Here is a 19017-nt window from a genome sequence, read left to right as displayed (position 1 = left end):
TACGGAATAGATTACCGACGAAGGATAATTTGTGTGTGCGTGGTGTTCTTTCTCATGACAACCAGCTTTGTGTGGTAGGTTGCGGTGATCTTGAGACTGCTCAACATCTGTTTCGCTCTTGCCCGTTTTATGCTGCCTTGTGGGGTCAAATTCGGTCTTGGTTAGGGATAGCTACAACTGAGCCTCTTTGTGTGTCAGATCATTTTTATCAGTTTGTGTATTCCGCAGGTGCCTCCCGTAATATTTGCTCTTTCTTGCAACTTATTTGGTTGTGCTCTGTGGGGGTTATGTGGAGTGAAAGAAACAACAGGGTCTTCAACAATAAGGACCATACCGTTCATCAATTGGTAGAGAAAATCAAAGTACAGTCTTTTTGGTGGATGAAGACTACTAATTTTTCTATCTGTAATAATTTTCATATGTGGTGGTTAAGCCCTTTTGTTTGTTTGGGTATTGGCTAGCTTGTTTTTTTGGCTATTTTTATCCTTGTTCTATTGGCTACATTTTGTCCTTGTAATTGTTTACTTTTGAGTTATTTCTAGCACACCTTGTGCTTGAAATTTCTCTTTTGGTTTCTGATATATATTCCATTTTTGCTTGTTCAAAAAAACATTTTTCCTTTTTCTAAAAATTTAATTTTTAACATTTAGCCTTTAAGATCTAAAAAATATACACTGGCCTATAAAAAAAAGATTATATACCACTCCAAGTAAACCAATATTTTTATTGTTTTGTCTTGATGAAACTATTTGTTAGCAGTTTTAAACTATTATTTACAATTTACCATCTCATTTTATCTATTTATCTTTGTATAAAATAAATATCAAAGAACATTATTAATAAAATAATAAATAATGTTCAATTAAACTTTAAAAATAATAATAAATAAATATGAACTCACACACATATATATTCTTTAAACTTCGGTTCATTTGTGTGTATGAGTTTACAATTAGTATTAAATTTTGTCTATATACAAAAAAAAAAAAAAGAAGGATGAGTATAGAATAAATTAAAATTCAAAGGCTGTGATGGAGAAAATTAAAACATATAGCGACCTGATTATTAATTTTAATAGCATATCTTTTAAAGTCAATAAGTCCATAAAAACTACGTGAAATATCAAAAGGTAATATAACTAAATAGAGCTACTAAAGTAAGTAAATTGAAAAAAAAAATGTAAATTATTAAAATTTTGATAATGAAGCTAAAACTAGGCTTGATCCAAGCCAATAAGAATGATTTTGCCACACCACCAACATTTCTTCAGTAGGAACACCTTTGGTCTCTGGAAAACAAGCATACATACACATATATGCCTACCACAACAATCATACATACCACTTTGACAGCTCACCTGGATTTCCATCAACACCAAATTTAGATGCAATGGCTGCTGCTACAATAATCTGTGCCAAAACAAATTTGTATTAGGAAAGAAATATGTGTAAAATATTATTGTTTATCATATTTGAAATACAATGGTTAAGTAATATACAAGTACTATTTAAAGAGTTAAAAAAGTATAGTCTTAAACGCACTTTTGGCCCCCTATGTTTGCTATCGTAGTAATTTTGACTCCCTAAAAAAAATGTAATTTTGACCCCCCTAATTTTGCCATGTTTATGGAAATTTGCTCTTTTGTGTAACAACCCGTTTTTTACTAGAATTATTTTAATTATTTATTATGTGTGTTTATTGGTTCTTGTATGTGATTAATTATTAGTGGATTTTGTCTTAAGAAGGGTATTTTAGTCATTTTAGCATATGGGGTATTTTGGTCATTTGGTGAGCAAGGGTAAATTAGCCTTTTGTTAAGAAAATTATTTTTAGTGTTTTAAGTGGGAGTGATTATTTTTACTAAGTTAGTAGTGACATGGAGTAATCATTTAGAGAGAATAAATTCATTATTTTGACGGTTTAGGTGTGTAGTAACTTGATGAATTAGTTGGTAAGAATATTGAGCCCATAAGACAACTAGATATTGAGCCCATTGATGTAGTGACTATATAAGCACTAGTGCTCTTTCATAATTAAGACATAATCGCTTATTTTCAATTATGGGTTTAAGTATTTTTGTGATAATTGTGACTTTTTGTGATTTTGAATGATGAATTTCGTGCTCATAATTCATGTAAATTTAAGGATATGATAAACTTCATGAAATTGATGTGTTATGTGCTTAAAACTCATGGTTGTTGTTGTTAATAAGTTGTTTGATGATTTTTGCTTAAATGGATAGAAAATGAAGTTGTTGTTGATGAAATTGTGAGATTATGTTTTGATTGATGTTATGTTGTTGATGATAAATCATGACTTGGGTGTTGTTAAATGGGTGTTGTGATTAAGTTGTTGTTAATTAATAAGTTTTGAATGAAAATGGGTTCAATTATGATGTTGGATGTGAACTTGATAATTTGAAGTGGTGTAAGTGTTTATTACAAGTGTTATGATCATGGACAATGTTTGGAATTGATTTGGGAGTGTTGTGATTGAGTTTAGGGATTTAAAAGTGATTATTGGGTGCAAAATGTATTTTAAACTGATTTTTAAAGTTGTCTGTTAACCCAAAATCAAACCCCGAATTGCTAAAACCAGCCACCGATTTTGAGCAATTTTTTACACTTTTGGTTCGACAAAAATCGGCCACTGATTTTTCTGTCAGACAATTTGGGAAAAAAATTCAACTCTTGCTTTCCATAACAACTAATTTGACAGATTTTAAACTTCGCAGTTGTTAATTGGATTGATAACTAATTAGAGATAATAGCTAATTGGATTGATAAGAAAGACTGTCTCTTTAGCGGATCATGGATGCTGTTTATGTAACAACATTTCAAACGTCACGTATAAGGAATAAAAAAACTTAAAAATTGTACCATTAAAATACAAAAGGTCACGTACAAGAAAGCCATGCCATCAATTTTCTATTTAAAATTCGGTATGCAAAATTAATGGTGAGAAAGAAATGAAGGATCAGATATAGTAGCAGAGTGAGAAAGAATGCTATTAAAGGAAGCTTTGTACAAATATGTTTGAGACAAAATTCGTATAGATGAAGTTTTGTGTTCCTAAAAAGGAAAAAGAGGAAGTTACATTTAAGATGATGAAGGTTGGAAAGAAAATTGTGATGACAGTTAATGATTTGGTTTGATTTTAATTAAAAAAATTTAATTAATTACTTTACTTAAATAATAATTTGTACAATTTTTGGGGGGTTAAATTGAATAGAGAAGTGTACCAAAACTCTTTTCCTTAAGTTAGTCTTTAATAATCCTGACATTGATCATTTAATTGAAGAGTTGTGTTATTTGAACATCCATTTATGTGACAACTTTTGAAACAATCAAAATTTTACAAAGAAAATGAGGTATTGACACAAAAACCAAAATAAATTGGTAGGAATATTGCATATTATATGCAGGGGCCGCGGTTCGAACCTCGAACACCACACTTCTCCACAATTAAATTGTGTGAGCTTTAGCCACTAGACAACTTGACAAAAAAAAATTAAAAAAGTAAAGAGATAACGTCAATATGAGAAAAAATTGTCAAAAAATTATTGTTCAAATATCATTTTTTGGTGGTGGTTAGGATATGAACCTCATACCTTGCATATATTAAGCATTATTCATATCAACTAAGCTCACGGGGACAAATATCATTTGTCTTAATTGAAATGACATTTTTCTAATTGTTTTTATGGTGGCTGTTTATACCAACTGAGCTAAGCTCACAAGAATAATGACACATTTCTATTGGTTAAATATTCGAGGTATCAAAACACTCAATTTTGTTTGGAGTAAGCATATAAATTGCTTACAAATAAAATGATTTATTGAAGATAAGATTAGCCGTCACATAAACCCTTAACAACGATGGTTAACATCATCATAGTAGTGGTAAGAAACCTTAGATGATGTGGAAGAAACTAAACCGTATATCAAAACCTAGTTGATTAATTACTCCCACACAACACAAAGTACAGTATCGTATCCATTCGTGTACCACTAGTATTTAATTTAATTTCACTTGAAACAAACTCAACGATATATACAAGAAGAATATCAATCCATAGCCTCACATATTCATTTCTCCAATATCCCTCATCTTTCTTTCTCTCTTTTCTGTGTAACACTTTACACAGAGAGTGAGTGAGTTAAGGGAAATGGAGAAAATGGCACTTACTGTTCAAAACTCTCTATTATTCTCTTCAACAACATTTCCAAAGAAAAACTCTTCTTCTCCATTTTTCTTCAATAAACGTAACAAGCTCTTTGGACTTCCCTTATCTTCTTCCAAACCAACTCTTCGAATTGCTTCAAGGAACAATAAGGCAATTAAATGTTCAATTTCAGAAGTCACAGAGCCGAAAACTGGTAATTTTTCACACTTTTTATTCTTTCTTGTGTTTATATTTTGTGGGTTTTTTGTTTTGATTGAATTTGTTGGTTTTTCAGAGGAGAAGAAGAAATTGATGAGAAGAGCAGATATTAGAAATATTGCAATTGTTGCTCATGTTGATCATGGTAAAACAACTCTCGTTGATGCTATGCTCAAACAAACTAAGGTATCAATCAATATCATAAATTCATAATTACAATTTGTTTTATAAAGTCAATTTTCGTATGGTCCCGTAAGTACTGCTCAGATGGTAAATGGTGCAGAGACATTTTTGATATGTGGGTTGCGGGTGGGTTTGAACCCGCGATTCCCTACTTGTCTGCACTTAGTGTGTTTGAGTTTCGCTGCAATGCTCTATTTTGTTGTTGTTATAAACTAAAGATAAGGTCCTCGTGAGCTTAGCTCAGTTGGTAGGGACAATGCATAATATATGCAAGGTCTTGGGTTCGAACCCTGACACCACCAAAAAAATAAACTAAAGATAAGGTAAATTATATTTGTTTGTTTATGTTGAGTATGGCTCATATATAGACACAGAAGAAGGGCAATGGGCAGTGAAGCTGAGCTAGCAGAGTGTTGCAAAGCTCCCTCCACCACTGTTCTTGCATTTGGCCCAAACGTGTGTTAGGCCAAACTGTTGTTGTGGGGGTTCTGGGGTATTATTGTAATATATGACTTGTAACACTATAAACCTTAATTCGCTCAAGTAATATACGGAATTATAGCTACTCTATAGTCTCAGAGGTAGGCACAATTGGCAAACTGCGTAAACGAAAGGATTGTGTTCCATTGTTTACGATTTGCGTTTATTTATTTGGGAGAAAGGTATGAGAGTAGATGATTGTGTTGATGATGTGATATATTTATGGGCTTTTTGTACAGGTGTTTCGTGATAATCAAACTGTACAAGAAAGGATAATGGACTCTAATGATTTGGAGCGTGAAAGAGGAATCACTATACTGAGTAAAAATACATCTGTGACTTATAAAGATGCCAAGATTAATATAATTGATACTCCAGGTCACTCTGATTTTGGGGGTGAAGTAGAGCGCATCTTGAATATGGTCGAAGGAATTCTTCTAGTGGTAATTATTTCAACTTTTTTTTTTCTGATTCACTGAAAATCGTGTATCTTTTTCCGACAGTTGTTTTCACTGATGCAACCCTCATGCACTTTGCTGAATTCTTTTGATTTTTTGTTTGTTGGGGGGAGGGTGTGTGATGGAGTGGTAGTTTCTACTAGGTTGGTTCAATACTTGGGTCTTTCATACAAACTAGTTTCAAGTGCTAGAAATTGCTGTGTTTAAAGAAGAATTTCATCTATCTTTAGTATAAATGGTTAATTTTATGCCTTTCTTTGATGTCTTCACGCCTAATATATTTATCAATATTGGTTTGAATTTTCTGAATGCAAGGAATTTTTAAACTTGCTATTTTTTATTCGCAACTACTTGGACTGTAATAATATATCCTTATTCTTTGGGGGATATTTTGTTTATAAGAAACAAAGTTTTTCTCTCCTTTGCAACAAAATGTGTTAAACTTTCTCTCTAATATAAATGCTTTATTGAAACTTAAAAATGTGGCTTCTTGTAATATATTATTATATATATGATTTATCAAATTTCTTTGTTTTTGTAGGTAGATTCTGTTGAAGGGCCAATGCCACAGACAAGATTTGTCTTAAAGAAGGCTTTAGAGTTTGGCCATGCAGTTGTTGTGGTTGTGAATAAAATAGACAGGTCTTCTGCTCGCCCTGATTTTGTCGTCAATTCTACTTTTGAACTCTTCATTGAACTAAATGCAACAGATGAACAGGTATATGCTTGTGATATAACTCAAATAGTTAGTTTTTTGTGTGCTTTAAAAATTAAGTTGGAACTTGCAAGTTTGTCAGTAGTTAGTTCAAATCGTTAAGATTTCAAATGTTGTTTGCTGGTAAAACATATCATTTGAATTTTAAAGGATTGTGATTCAGTATTTGAAATGAAAAATTCTACTTTTTGCAGTGTGACTTTCAGGTTATATATGCAAGTGGTATAAAAGGGAAAGCAGGGTTGTCTCCTGAAGATCTGGCAGACGACCTTGGGCCATTATTTGAATCAATCATGAGATGTATCCCTGGACCGCGTATTGATAAAGATGGCTCACTCCAAATGCTTGTTAGTAGTTGTTTATCATATTGCTTCTCGGTCTTCTTTGTTCCATTGTTCTATTGATTTCATTTTCTATAAATAATAGTATGTGTTCCTACTTATTTACTGACAAGGGAAACATAAATAAAAGAAGCAGTTGAAGATCTTTACCAGTTGATTCAGTTGAGGGAATATATTCATTACAATCCTCTCTAAGTTCTACTTAACTTGGATGATGCCATTTCCTTATAGACATGATCATTTATGAAATTTGTGGGATATGCTATTTAGTCCAAAATTATAGGTTTTGGTAAACCATAAAATATTTCAAAATACCAATAAACTCTCATTTTTCATTTTTAAACATCATTATATTGAACAAATTTTGTGAAGTGTATATACAACATCTAATCTGTAGTCTTATCATACACTCATTCATTAACTAGGTTACAAGTACCGAGTACGAGGGACATAAAGGACGTATAGCAATTGGGCGCTTGGAAGCTGGAGTTTTAGAAAAAGGCATGGAAGTCAAGGTGTGTATTCCTTTTCCTTTATTTTTATTGTTCAATTTCTTGTTCAATTTCTGAATTCCTACTTCGCTAATTGGACCATGTGATGAATATTTGGGCATAATAAGTGAAGTTCGCTTAATAACAAATAAATTTTTTCTCGGATTCACTTCCACTAGCTCACTATTCTCATATGTTGTATTTTCCGTTTCAATCTTCGGGGAAGCTGGACCAGAGATTATTGAGGCCTTAATTTCAATTTCGCATTACCATTTTGGTTCAAAGTCCACTGCAAGAAATAGAGGATATTAAATTTGCACTCCTTACCACTTATATGATGATTTTGTCCAGGTTTGTACCTCAGAAGATTCATGTAGATATGCAAGAGTTAGTGAGCTTTATGTGTATGAAAAATTCTTTCGGGTCCCTGCTGAAAGGGTGGAGGCTGGGGATATATGTGCAGTATGTGGAATTTCTGATGTTCAGGTAAATATTGAGGGTTTTAGGTGAAGTGTATAATCTTGTATGTCAGTATCCTTAACATAGCCATTAAAATTCAGATTGGCGAGACAATTGCGGATAAATTGACTGGAAAGGCACTACCTTCCATCAAAGTAGAAGAACCAACAGTGAAAATGTCTTTCTCCATAAACACATCGCCTTTTGTTGGTCGTGAGGTATGTCTATAGATTAATATTTTATGTATGTCAAAAAAAATCTTCTATTTGTACCTTTTACTTTGTTGATATCCGATGCTGTCTGTTGGACACAATAATTGCTATTAGGTTAAGCTTTCTTGGTAATTTTTAAAGTTGTTTCACAGCTGTGATAAGATACCAGCTAAAACTTATTTTGTACTTTCCAGGGAAAGTATGTTACCAGTAGGAATTTAAGGGACAGGCTTTATCGTGAACTTGAGCGAAATCTGGCTATGAAGGTTGAAGATGGTGAAACAGCCGATACATTCATTGTCAGTGGACGTGGAACACTGCATATCACTATACTCATTGAAAATATGTAAGTCTGTGTGTGTGATTATTCTATTTCTCATTAATAATCCAATTTCCTCTTTCTTCAAAAAAAAAAAAAATCCAATTTCCTCAAATAATATTGCAATCTTTAGGCGAAGGGAAGGATATGAATTCATGGTTGGGCCTCCCAAAGTTATCAACAAGAAGGTTGATGACAAAGTGTTGGAGCCGTATGAGGTAAACCTTTAATTGAAAATTTTGTCATTTAAATATAAAAATAACTAATCATGACTCAGTCATTTGACAGATGCTGAATCCTAGTTATTTTCCTGTAGAACTAACATGCTTAGCTTTAGGAGAAAATCTAGCCTAATTGACATGATTAGCTGCTTTGATTTTTACCGTGACTGTTACATGAAGGTCAGTTGGAAACTATAAGTATTCCTATCCTAATCTATTGCGTAATTTGATGTGTTAAAGTCCCATCCTTTTGTGTTATTAAAAGCACATGAATCTTTGTGATGGCATTTACATTATGTCCAACACTCAATAATCACTTTCCCAAACATTAGCTTCTAATTACATTTTATTGGGTTCAAGTATGAGTTGTTAGTCCCACATCGAGTATGAATGTGCTAAATATTAAGAGAGGTGACCCATATACCCAATGTCTTAAGGTTTTGGGTGGGGATGTGGGTTCTGATCTCTTTTGGTTCTGGATCATTTGCTCGTTGTTGCTTTTGGCTCCCACCTGGAGGGTAACTTTATGAAGGTTGCCCTTTTTCTACAAATGAAGTGTCTATTCATGTTTTATGACTTGAACTAGGATATTACAGTTAAATACTGGAGCTTGCTCTTTCCATTTCTATTAACTTAGGAATAGAAATTGCTAGCTAAAGTTGTGTCATTTAAAGGCTTTTAGTTATGGTATACTGAGTATTCTTTGAAATTTTTTGAATCCCTTCATACATTTCATCCATGTTGTAAATTGTGGGATGGTTGCAGATTGCAACTGTGGAGGTACCGGAAGAGCATATGGGATCTGTTGTTGAACTTCTTGGCCAGAGACGAGGGCAAATGTTCGACATGCAAGGAGTTGGGTATGCAAATTTCTTTGCTACTATTTATTGTGATATACTTTACCGCCAAAGTTATACCTTTATGGCAGCATAGCATTGAAATAAAGCAAGTTTTCTTAGAAATTTGGAGTTATATATTTCTTTTTTTGTAACTATATTACTGCAATAGACGTATTTTGTTCATATATCCCTTACATTAGTATAATTATGTACAAAGTATCCACATTGATTCAAACTTTTGGAGATATCTCGCCACACAAGCTGGTTATGTGGAGTTGAGTTAGCCCTTAGCTCAAATTCTAACACTCTATCATCAATATCCCAAGTCCACACTTTTTCTTATTATTGTTAGGATGTCTCGGTCTTTCGATAGATTTGTATGTTGTGGTCCTGTGTTATATATTGATATTGATTTACCTATATTCTAATCTCTTACGAAAGGCTGCATTCCCAATTCTCATGTCAATCCGATGTCATTTTCATTGCCCGTACTTATATCTGTGTGTCATAACGATAGGTTAATTTCTCACGGATTCATTGTTTGTAATTTATGTGCTTGTATTTTGTCAAAATTTAAGACCTTTATTTTATAGTATATCATTATTTCAATGAGCATCAAATTGACTGTCTAAATTAAGTTTATCCTACAGTTTAGAAGATCTTTAACCGTCAGATTAACATAGCATTCGGTCTGATGATTTCATTGTTTTTTTGGCAGATCGGAGGGAACTAACCTACTCAAATATAAGATCCCAACCCGTGGCCTACTTGGATTGCGGAATGCAATTTTAACTGCTTCTCGAGGGACAGCTATCCTCAACACTATCTTCGATTCCTATGGGCCTTGGGCTGGTGACATGAGTACTCGGGATTTAGGCTCACTGGTAATGTCTACATTTCTGATCATAATACTTGGGACCTTGCTTTGATATCCAACGCTTATGTTTGCCAATGTTTCCTTCATTCATTAATGATACGTTTTGAAATTCTAGGTTGCTTTCGAAAATGGAACAGTTACTTCTTATGCAGTCGCGAGTTCACAGGAGAGGGGGCAAATGTTTGTTGGTCCAGGAGCGGAAGTTTATAAAGGTCAAATTATTGGCATCCATCAACGCCCTGGGGACTTGTCCTTGAATGTTTGCAAGAAAAAAGCTGCAACGAACATACGTTCCAACAAGGAACAATCAGGTGAGAAACAGCTCCATTGCAATTAACATGTTGCGTGGAATATACAAATTCGATTTAGATGGTTTGATGCAATTTCTGGTTCTTCAAAGCAGTTTTAAGTTAGCCTAAAAAAAAAACAGTTAAAGTTTACTTCAAATAATATAATGTTTTAATTAAGTAAATATTTGCTTTTAATCATTATTTTATCACAAGCTATTTTGTTTTCAGTTTTTCCAATTTATTATCACATAATAGCTTAAAGATGAAATTCTAGCAAATTATTAGTTTATCAACTGCAAGTATAAGATACTTGGTAATTCATTGTTAGGTCCACAGCATAATTATTGTTGCGGATATATACGAAATTGTTGAATGGCCTTTTCAGATGATGATTTGTTATGAATCCTAGGTTGATAGCATTATATAAGCATGAATCTTGGTTCAATATTTTGCCAGTTCAATATTTATTACGCAAATTTGCACACCGTCCTTTAAGCAGCGTGTTTGTACTAGATAGGCCATTTCCAGTTTTGTTTTTGGTCCGACATAGGTCCTTTAAGTTTCCAATTATCTGCATCATTTACATTTTTTTTTTAATTTCCATAATAAAATATGTATGCTGCTTCTATGGGGGCAGCTGATATGTATCATCTTCAATCTAATAACAAAGTTTTTCAGAAAAGCTACCCTGAAAACTTCACGTTCACTCATATATAGTAGTAAGCTAATATTCGATAAAACTTTAATTTACCTTGCTTCCCTGTGCAGTGATTCTTGATACACCGTTGGATTACAGTTTGGATGACTGCATTGAATACATCCAAGAAGATGAACTAGTAGAGGTCACCCCCCAAAGTATAAGAATGCTGAAGAATCCAAAATTTGCAAAGAAAGGAAGGTAAACTTCCGCTGTGATTCTGTGAAGCAGAAACTTGCAGATGTTTTATAACGCAGCTCCGCTGAAACTGCATAACTTCACTACGTTTGATGCAATGTCGCATATATTTTTGCTGAAACTGCAGAATAATATAGGAGTTGGCAAAAGGCCGTATTCATCATAGCAATTGTTCACATTGATTTTGGAGGAGAAAATTATACTGAATTTTGATCCCATGTTTTGTAAAGTCATTTATTAACGGCAAGGACCATCAAAATACCAATTGTTCATGGTATGATTATTGATTGATGAATAGCAAAGCTACACATATATCTTACGTTAAATTTGTTGGAAAATACCAATATTTGGGTTGGTCCGAGTGGTAAGGGATCCATACACCTTAAGCAAATGGTCAGATGGCCCATCCCTAGCTATCGTGTATGAAAAAGAACACGGATGGGAGGACACGCCATGTGTGTCCAACAAGTTCTCCGACAAAGATTAATGCATTCTCTAATGTTTAATAACCTAGCAATTTTTTGTATATTATCGATGCCATTTTGACATATTACTTACGTTCTGTGAATGAGGGACACCGGAATGTTGGCTCTTGGCTGCCTTCTCAACCAACATACCAGATAACTTACGTATGAACCTCACAATGCAAGACTATTGGATTTTGCCGTTAAATCATTACATATTTGGCTTACAAACTTAAATAACTAACTCATCTATCGACGTGTGCATATTTCGTATTCCAAACATTTAAGAATATTTTTTTTGAAGAAGTTAAATTAGCCCACTCAAACTGGCACAGAGGAGGATCGAACCTGAGACCTTGAGGAGGAGCACACTCTTAAGTCCCAAGTTAAGTAGTTTGAATTTGAACAGTTTGTGAAGATTCAATTGTTCTTCCATTGTGTTTATTAACGAGCATTAACAATGTCCTAATAGTTTAATTGTATGCCCCTCACTTAGCTGAAGGGTTTTCTTGCCTAATAGTTTAATCGCTTAGTTCAACTAACTTGATAATTATTTTTAAGTGTAAACACGCTCCTACATAACCGTTATTATTATCCTTTTTAATCCTGTTAAGAGAATGGAAAGAATCAAAAGCAAGCAACACGTTATAAGTGATTAATCTATTCGATATACATGCACTTGGGTATTGATTAACAATCATAGGAAGATAAGACTTCAATCATCTGTCAAAAAAAAAAAAAAAGACTTCAATCTATTGGAAATAGTCTTAGTGATAATGTTTGGCAAATAAAAGTGATATTAATGTTTCTAGGAACATTCTCAGAAGTTTGTGTGGAATTCAAGTATTGGAGGTAAGACATGTAGAGATTAGAGAAGATATTTTAATACAATATAAGGAAAGGGAAGACACACGAAAGAAATACCAATTTTAAAGGAAAATTTTGATATTAAATTTGGACACACAGATAAAAATACATTTAATCATTTAAAATATACATATAATTTAAAAGTTTTTTCTTTCTACTATTTCTATTTGTTTGAATTTGTCCAAATCTTATGTACAAAATATTGTGATAAGACAAAAGTCCCTTCCATTCAAAAGCATTATGTATCATTGCCAGTTTAGAGTTTCCTCTCTCGACATTTTCACAATAACTAATTGGATCTGGCTAACATGTGCAATATTGAACATTTGTACATGTTAAGAAGTTTAAAGTAATAAATTTTTTTATTGAAAAACAATAAATGTCTTATTGAAAAACTAAATATTTTATATAAAATACACAAGTTCTAAGCCAAAGTTACTACTTTAAACTTCTTAACATGTATAAGGTACTACTATATATGAGAGGTACCTCCTGTCTGTTTACCTTGCTTCCTTTTAATTTACCTTGCTTCCTTGTGCAATATTACCTTAGAGTGTTAAGAAGTTTAAAGTAGCAGCTGATATGTATCATCTTCAATCTAATAACAAATTTTTTTCTTCACAAAAGCTACCCTGAAAACTTTACGTTCACTCATATATAGTAGTAATTAGTAAGTCAATATTGCACTTGCACAAGCTAATATTTAGGGGCCAAAAGTGTAAAAGGTACAAACTTAAAGGTTAAAATTGTTATTGTTTTTTATAGAGGATTAAAATTGCAAAATTGTAAAACATAGGAGATAAAACTGCAATTAAACCAAAAATGAACTTTCTTTTATAAGTCTAGAATAGCATTGCGGAAATTACGGAAAGTAAAGATGGCTGTCAACGGAAGCTTCCCATCCCATTAATCACAAAACAAAACACAATTATCTCTCTCAGACAGGCAAAAGTAAGGAAATTAATTAGTACACCCCCATTAACCTAAAACAAAAATTTAAATAAATTAAAGGTTAAAATATGGTTTTAGTCCCTGTAAATATGCCTCGTTTTAGTTTTAGTCTCTGTGAAAAAAATTGTTTTTGGTCTCTGCAAAAATTTTTGTTTTTGAAAATAGTCCCTGACCCACTTTTGTGATGATTTGCATACGTGACACATTATAACTGAACCAATTTTGTAGTTTTTGGTCCCTGCAAAATATTTTTGCAGGGACCAAAAACAATTTTTTTTTTCACAGGGACTAAAACCAAAACGAGACATATTTGCAGGGACTAAAACCATATTTTAGCCTAAAATAAATTAATATCTAAAACCTTTTTTTGACGGAAAAAAACATTTAAAACCTGGGATATAGTGTATATTATTTAATTTTTTTGGGTTAATTAAGTAAATAGTCCATGTAAATATTCAGAATTTTGTTTTTAGTTCTATAAAATAAAATCACATTATTTAATCCCTATTAAATTTTCTATCAACATTTTTAGTCTCTATAAAATTTTCAATCAGCATTTTTAGTTTCTATAAAAAAAATTTATCAACATTTTTTGTCTTTAAAATGCTTAAGAAAATGTCAATGAAACTAAAAAAATGTAATTTTATTTTGCAGGGACTAAAAACTTAATCGATCATTTTGAAAGAATATACTGTATATTAATGAAATCAAAGAGTCAGGTCATTCATACAATGAAAACAAATTTAGCAAACTAATCAACCAGGTCATTGATTAAGTTAACCAATTTATTTTTTTCTTCTTCGAGTTCTAGAGAGAGAGAAAAATCCATAGAGAGAGAGAATCAAAGAGAAGGAAGGAAGGAGACCACGGACGCGTCTGCCCGTCATCATCTTTGACCATCTCCTTCCTTCCTTTCACATTCTTCTCTTCATCTCTCTCTCTCTCTAAACCCTCCCTTAATTCATTCCTTTTGTATTCATTTATTTCACCTAATTCATAGATCTTGATCATTTCTTCAAAATTTCTTCATCTCTAAACAATGGGAAATTGTTGTACAAATCCAATTACTAAACTAAGACGAAAGGAAAAGCCTAAAAAAGACCACGGGCCAACAACAAAGAACAAAACCAACAAAATCAAAAACACCTTGGTGGTGTTGAAAAAGCCCACGGGCCGAGAGATATTACAACAATACGAATTAGGGAGAGAATTAGGGAGAGGAGAATTTGGAATAACGTATTTATGTAAAGATAGAGAAACGGGAGAGGAATTAGCTTGTAAATCGATTTCAAAGGATAAGCTAAGAACAGCGATTGATATTGAAGATGTTAGAAGAGAGGTTGAAATTATGAGGCATTTACCTAAACATCCTAATATTGTTACGTTGAAGGATACTTATGAAGATGATGATAATGTTCATCTTGTTATGGAGCTTTGTGAAGGTGGTGAGCTTTTTGATCGGATTGTTGCTAAGGGACATTATACCGAACGCGCCGCCGCGACGGTGGTTAAGACCATCGTTCAAGTTGTTCAGGTTATAATCATTTTTTTTGTTTTAAGTAAATGTTTGATTATGTCTCTGATAATCCGGAGTTCGGGTAAGTAAAGTTATATATAGAATTGTTTCATCCAAGAATTGAATTCGGGTTCTCTGAACAATTTGACCTTAACTTGAGTTTATTAACTAATTGAGTTAGATCAATTGATTAGATTATACATGTTTTTGATTGCAAGTTTTTAGACCAAAGTGATTATAATGAATTTAAGTTAAAGTTGAAACAGAGTTGAGACAAAAAAAAAAAAAAAAAAAGATTTTCAGCTTTATTATTAAGTTAGGAATTATTTGTTTTTATTTTGATCTTGGAAATTAGAACAGTGATAGACAATACATACAAGAAGGATATTATTAATTACTTTTGTTATTTTTTATAAAATGATAAATTTTTCACTGTTTTAAAATAATTGGCATTTCTGAAAACTCAGAAATTGTTGATACCTTCTTTTTTTTTAGAAATATTGTTATTTTTTTTTATTTCTGTTAAGTGGAATTGAAAATAGATTTGCATTCTTTTGGAATTGAAAATATTTTATGACCTTTTTAGTCCTTTTGGGAAACATGAAGCTGTAATTATTTTGAATTTTGAGATATTTGAGCTAAATGATAACTAATAACTGATACTTATCAAAGTTATCTCACTTATCAACTTGTTGAAAGAGCTGCTTTAAAGATCTCACTTATCAAAGTTTTTGCTAATAAAATATATAATTTGTTTCTCGATTTGTATGAGGATTCTTTGCTTTCATTACGCTGATGTGCTTGTGAGAATTTTTCCCTCTGTTGGGTTATGATAAATTTGGGATTTAGTGTTGATTATTTTGTTATGTTTTAGATGTGCCACGAACATGGTGTGATGCATCGGGATCTCAAACCCGAGAACTTTTTGTTTGCAAACAAGAAGGAAACATCACCTTTGAAAGCTATTGACTTTGGTTTGTCAATTACCTTTAAACCAGGTAATGTTTTTAACTAGTTATCTAATTCTTGATCTTTATCATTTCGATCTTGCCATCCATGTACCGGTATCTGAACTTTGCCATTCTCTGCAGGTGATAAATTTAACGAGATAGTTGGGAGTCCATATTACATGGCCCCTGAAGTATTGAAGAGAAATTATGGCCCTGAAATAGATATCTGGAGTGCCGGAGTAATTCTTTACATCTTACTTTGTGGTATCCCTCCTTTTTGGGCAGGTTGGTTTTTATCTTGTGAATGCTGTATTTGGATTTTGCCAGTCAGAAATCTTAAATAGCCCAAAAATCCGCTTTGATAAACAGATTTTTAAATACTTCTACACATTTTTCTTTGTGGGTATTATGTATTTTAGTTATTATAATCTATTTGAAAGGGGTCTTGTCATAAAATCATTTACGATCTTTCTAATATTGACGAATATGGCATTTCTGTGCTTAAGTGATATATTTATACCTTGTATTTACATTTGTGTGTAATATAAGATAATGATGATACTGTCAATAATTTTTATTTACTTTTCATTACACCAATGCAATATTTATTACATGTTTATTTCTTTCGTTCTTATGTGTGATAAATTTGATTTTCTAAATCTTCTTTCGTAAAATGTAGAAACTGAGCAGGGAATTGCTCAAGCAATTATACGATCCGTTATTGACTTTAAAAAGGAGCCATGGCCAAAGGTTTCTGATAATGCAAAAGACCTTATTAAGAAGATGCTTGATCCTGACCCAAAGCGCCGGCTTACTGCACAGGAAGTGTTAGGTAGATGAAGTAAATCATAGAATTGTGTGGAATATTTTCTGCATAGCAGATAAATAGTGTTTTATACAAAAATGTTGTAAAATTGAAATGTAGGAATGTTAACATTGCTTGTTAACTAAATGCAGATCATCCATGGTTGCAGAATGCAAAGACAGCTCCTAATGTTTCATTGGGAGAAACAGTCAGAGCAAGGCTCATGCAATTTTCTGTAATGAACAAACTTAAGAAAACAGCATTGAGGGTAATGTTTCAGTAATACTTGAATTTCTTATGACAAACGATTTCCACAATGTTTATCCATATATGACCCTTTGATTTACCAAGTTTTTTATGATGTTATATTGTGCTTTCATGTGAGCAGATTATTGCAGACCATTTGTCTGTAGAAGAAGTTGCTGGAATAAAAGAGGGATTCCAGGTGATGGATACAGAAAATAAAGGCAAAATCAACCTTGATGAACTACGAGTAGGGCTGCTTAAGCTTGGCCACCAAATTCCTGAGGGAGATGTTCAAATACTGATGGAAGCTGTGAGTATATTCCCATTATCTGGGATTTTTTTTTTCTATTTGTTCCACAATTGATGGATCTAGAACTTAGTAGTTTGTCAAACTAATTATTAACATAAGTGATTTTTTAATTTTCTTGGTGCTATTTGATCTTTAATAGAAAGTTCTCTCTTCGATCTTGAACATAAGAAAAAAAGAAAAACTATATCGTACCTTTTAATTCTATTTTTGTTGCTTATACTCAAGATTGGAGGGTTTACTGTATGAAGGTACTATATGCCCTTTAAAAGGTGTGTCTTCAATTTCTAATCTTTGGGGTCTACTTTTACAGGGTGATGTCGACAAAGATGGTTTCCTAGATTATGGAGAGTTTGTAGCCATTTCTATTCATCTGAGAAAGATATCCCATGATGAACACCTCCAAAGAGCATTCCAATTTTTTGATAAAAACGAATCTGGGTTTATTGAACTTGAGGAGTTACGTAATGCCTTAGCTGATGAGGTTGACACGAACAGTGAAGAAGTCATTAATGCAATTATGCATGATGTGGACACAGATAAGGTCAGTATATTTTTCTCGTGTTGTCAAAATTTTCAATTAATGTTTGTTTATGCTTTATTGCCCACTTGGGAACAATCTGCATCTCCGAAACACCTAGATATAGTTCCTTTCTGCTGTTGTTTTGTGGACAATCCCTTGATGGATCTTTCTGAATTATTCCTGATCAGTATTATAATTTTAAAACAAAAATTCTTGTATGTAGATATTTAATTTGTCAATATTTGGAACGACTCGTTGATCTTTTTCTTCATTAAACTGTAGGATGGAAAAATAAGTTATGAGGAATTTGCTACGATGATGAAGGCTGGCACAGATTGGAGAAAAGCATCAAGGCAGTATTCGAGAGAGAGGTTTACCAGTCTCAGTATTAAACTGATGAAGGAGGGATCATTAGAATTGAACAATGAGGGTAGATGACTTAAGAAAAAGCCTAATTTTACTCCATGAAAGGCAAATATGATAAAGAAGTCATCATCATTTTTCTTTTTCCTTCATTTTAATTCTTTTCTTCTAATTTTTCTTATATGCATTGGAGACCCCCTCCCCCGTTGTTTGGTGTGAAATAGGATTACAGGTCTGAGTGCATGTTTTGGTTGTTACTGTTGGAAGCTCCAAACTCAGTCTGTTTGTACATAAGCCACGATACACATCCTTTTGGTGTTAGTGATGTCTATTGTTATTTGCATTTTTCCCCTTTTGGTTTGTTGAGGGTGTCGTTGGAGAAAAGGCGGGGATGGAAGGATTGGAATTCTCATCAAATTGTGCTGATGTATATATTTGAAATATTCACAGCTATAATGACTAATCACTTGGCACTTTTTGGCCGAATCTTTATATTCTTTAGTATTCAATTATAGCTATCAACAACACTAACAGTTGAGATTTTCCTAGTTCATTCATGAGCTCTTTTTCATGGATGTTAAGTGAGCCAATTTATTCATATAAACTTGTTGAATATCTATTACTTTAGTCCTTCATGCTTTTGACAAACTTATCAAGGAGTTAGTTACAATACGAGTAATACTCTGACTGTCTCTTGCCTACATAGCATGATGACCCATTGGTCCTATACAACCTGCATTATTTCTTTCAACCTACACAAGAATGATAAAGGATTGTTGGGATATGTTTGCTACTTCCTACATTAGAAGACACTTCAACTAAAATATTGTGTTTCTCAGTTGTGACTAAATTTGGTTGATA

General features: G+C 32.6%; 2 protein-coding genes across 2 annotated transcripts; both read left to right on the top strand.

The window, feature by feature from the left end:
- The first annotated feature begins 4021 nt into the window (after nt 1–4021).
- On the top strand, nt 4022–11673 carry LOC25483409 (putative elongation factor TypA-like SVR3, chloroplastic). Its single transcript, XM_013612096.3, has 14 exons — nt 4022–4379; nt 4461–4570; nt 5287–5490; nt 6047–6223; nt 6415–6567; nt 6987–7076; nt 7404–7538; nt 7613–7729; nt 7918–8069; nt 8176–8260; nt 9029–9123; nt 9821–9986; nt 10095–10290; nt 11038–11673. The coding sequence occupies exons 1-14, from the start codon at nt 4169–4171 to the stop codon at nt 11169–11171; spliced, it is 2025 nt and encodes a 674-aa protein (XP_013467550.1). The 5' UTR covers nt 4022–4168; the 3' UTR covers nt 11172–11673.
- Nucleotides 11674–14202: 2529 nt separating this feature from the next.
- LOC25483408 (calcium-dependent protein kinase 32) lies at nt 14203–18648 on the top strand. The gene is made up of 8 exons (XM_013612094.3): nt 14203–14980; nt 15837–15960; nt 16054–16197; nt 16592–16744; nt 16870–16985; nt 17106–17273; nt 17584–17814; nt 18076–18648. The coding sequence occupies exons 1-8, from the start codon at nt 14486–14488 to the stop codon at nt 18229–18231; spliced, it is 1587 nt and encodes a 528-aa protein (XP_013467548.1). The 5' UTR covers nt 14203–14485; the 3' UTR covers nt 18232–18648.
- The last annotated feature ends 369 nt before the right edge of the window (nt 18649–19017 follow it).

This window comes from Medicago truncatula, chromosome 1 (assembly GCF_003473485.1).
Source record: "Medicago truncatula cultivar Jemalong A17 chromosome 1, MtrunA17r5.0-ANR, whole genome shotgun sequence".
Classification (NCBI taxonomy): Eukaryota; Viridiplantae; Streptophyta; class Magnoliopsida; order Fabales; family Fabaceae; genus Medicago; species Medicago truncatula.
This window is presented reverse-complemented; position numbering and strand designations above follow the sequence as displayed.

Coding starts and splice junctions, on each gene's coding strand:
- LOC25483409 (XM_013612096.3), top strand. CDS start 4,169: ATGGAGAAAATGGCACTTACTGTTCAAAACTCTCTATTATTCTCTTCA. Junction 5,491..6,046: donor TCGAAGGAATTCTTCTAGTG/GTAATTATTTCA, acceptor TTGTTTTTGTAG/GTAGATTCTGTTGAAGGGCC. Junction 10,291..11,037: donor TTCCAACAAGGAACAATCAG/GTGAGAAACAGC, acceptor TTCCCTGTGCAG/TGATTCTTGATACACCGTTG.
- LOC25483408 (XM_013612094.3), top strand. CDS start 14,486: ATGGGAAATTGTTGTACAAATCCAATTACTAAACTAAGACGAAAGGAA. Junction 16,198..16,591: donor TATCCCTCCTTTTTGGGCAG/GTTGGTTTTTAT, acceptor CGTAAAATGTAG/AAACTGAGCAGGGAATTGCT. Junction 17,815..18,075: donor ATGATGTGGACACAGATAAG/GTCAGTATATTT, acceptor ATTAAACTGTAG/GATGGAAAAATAAGTTATGA.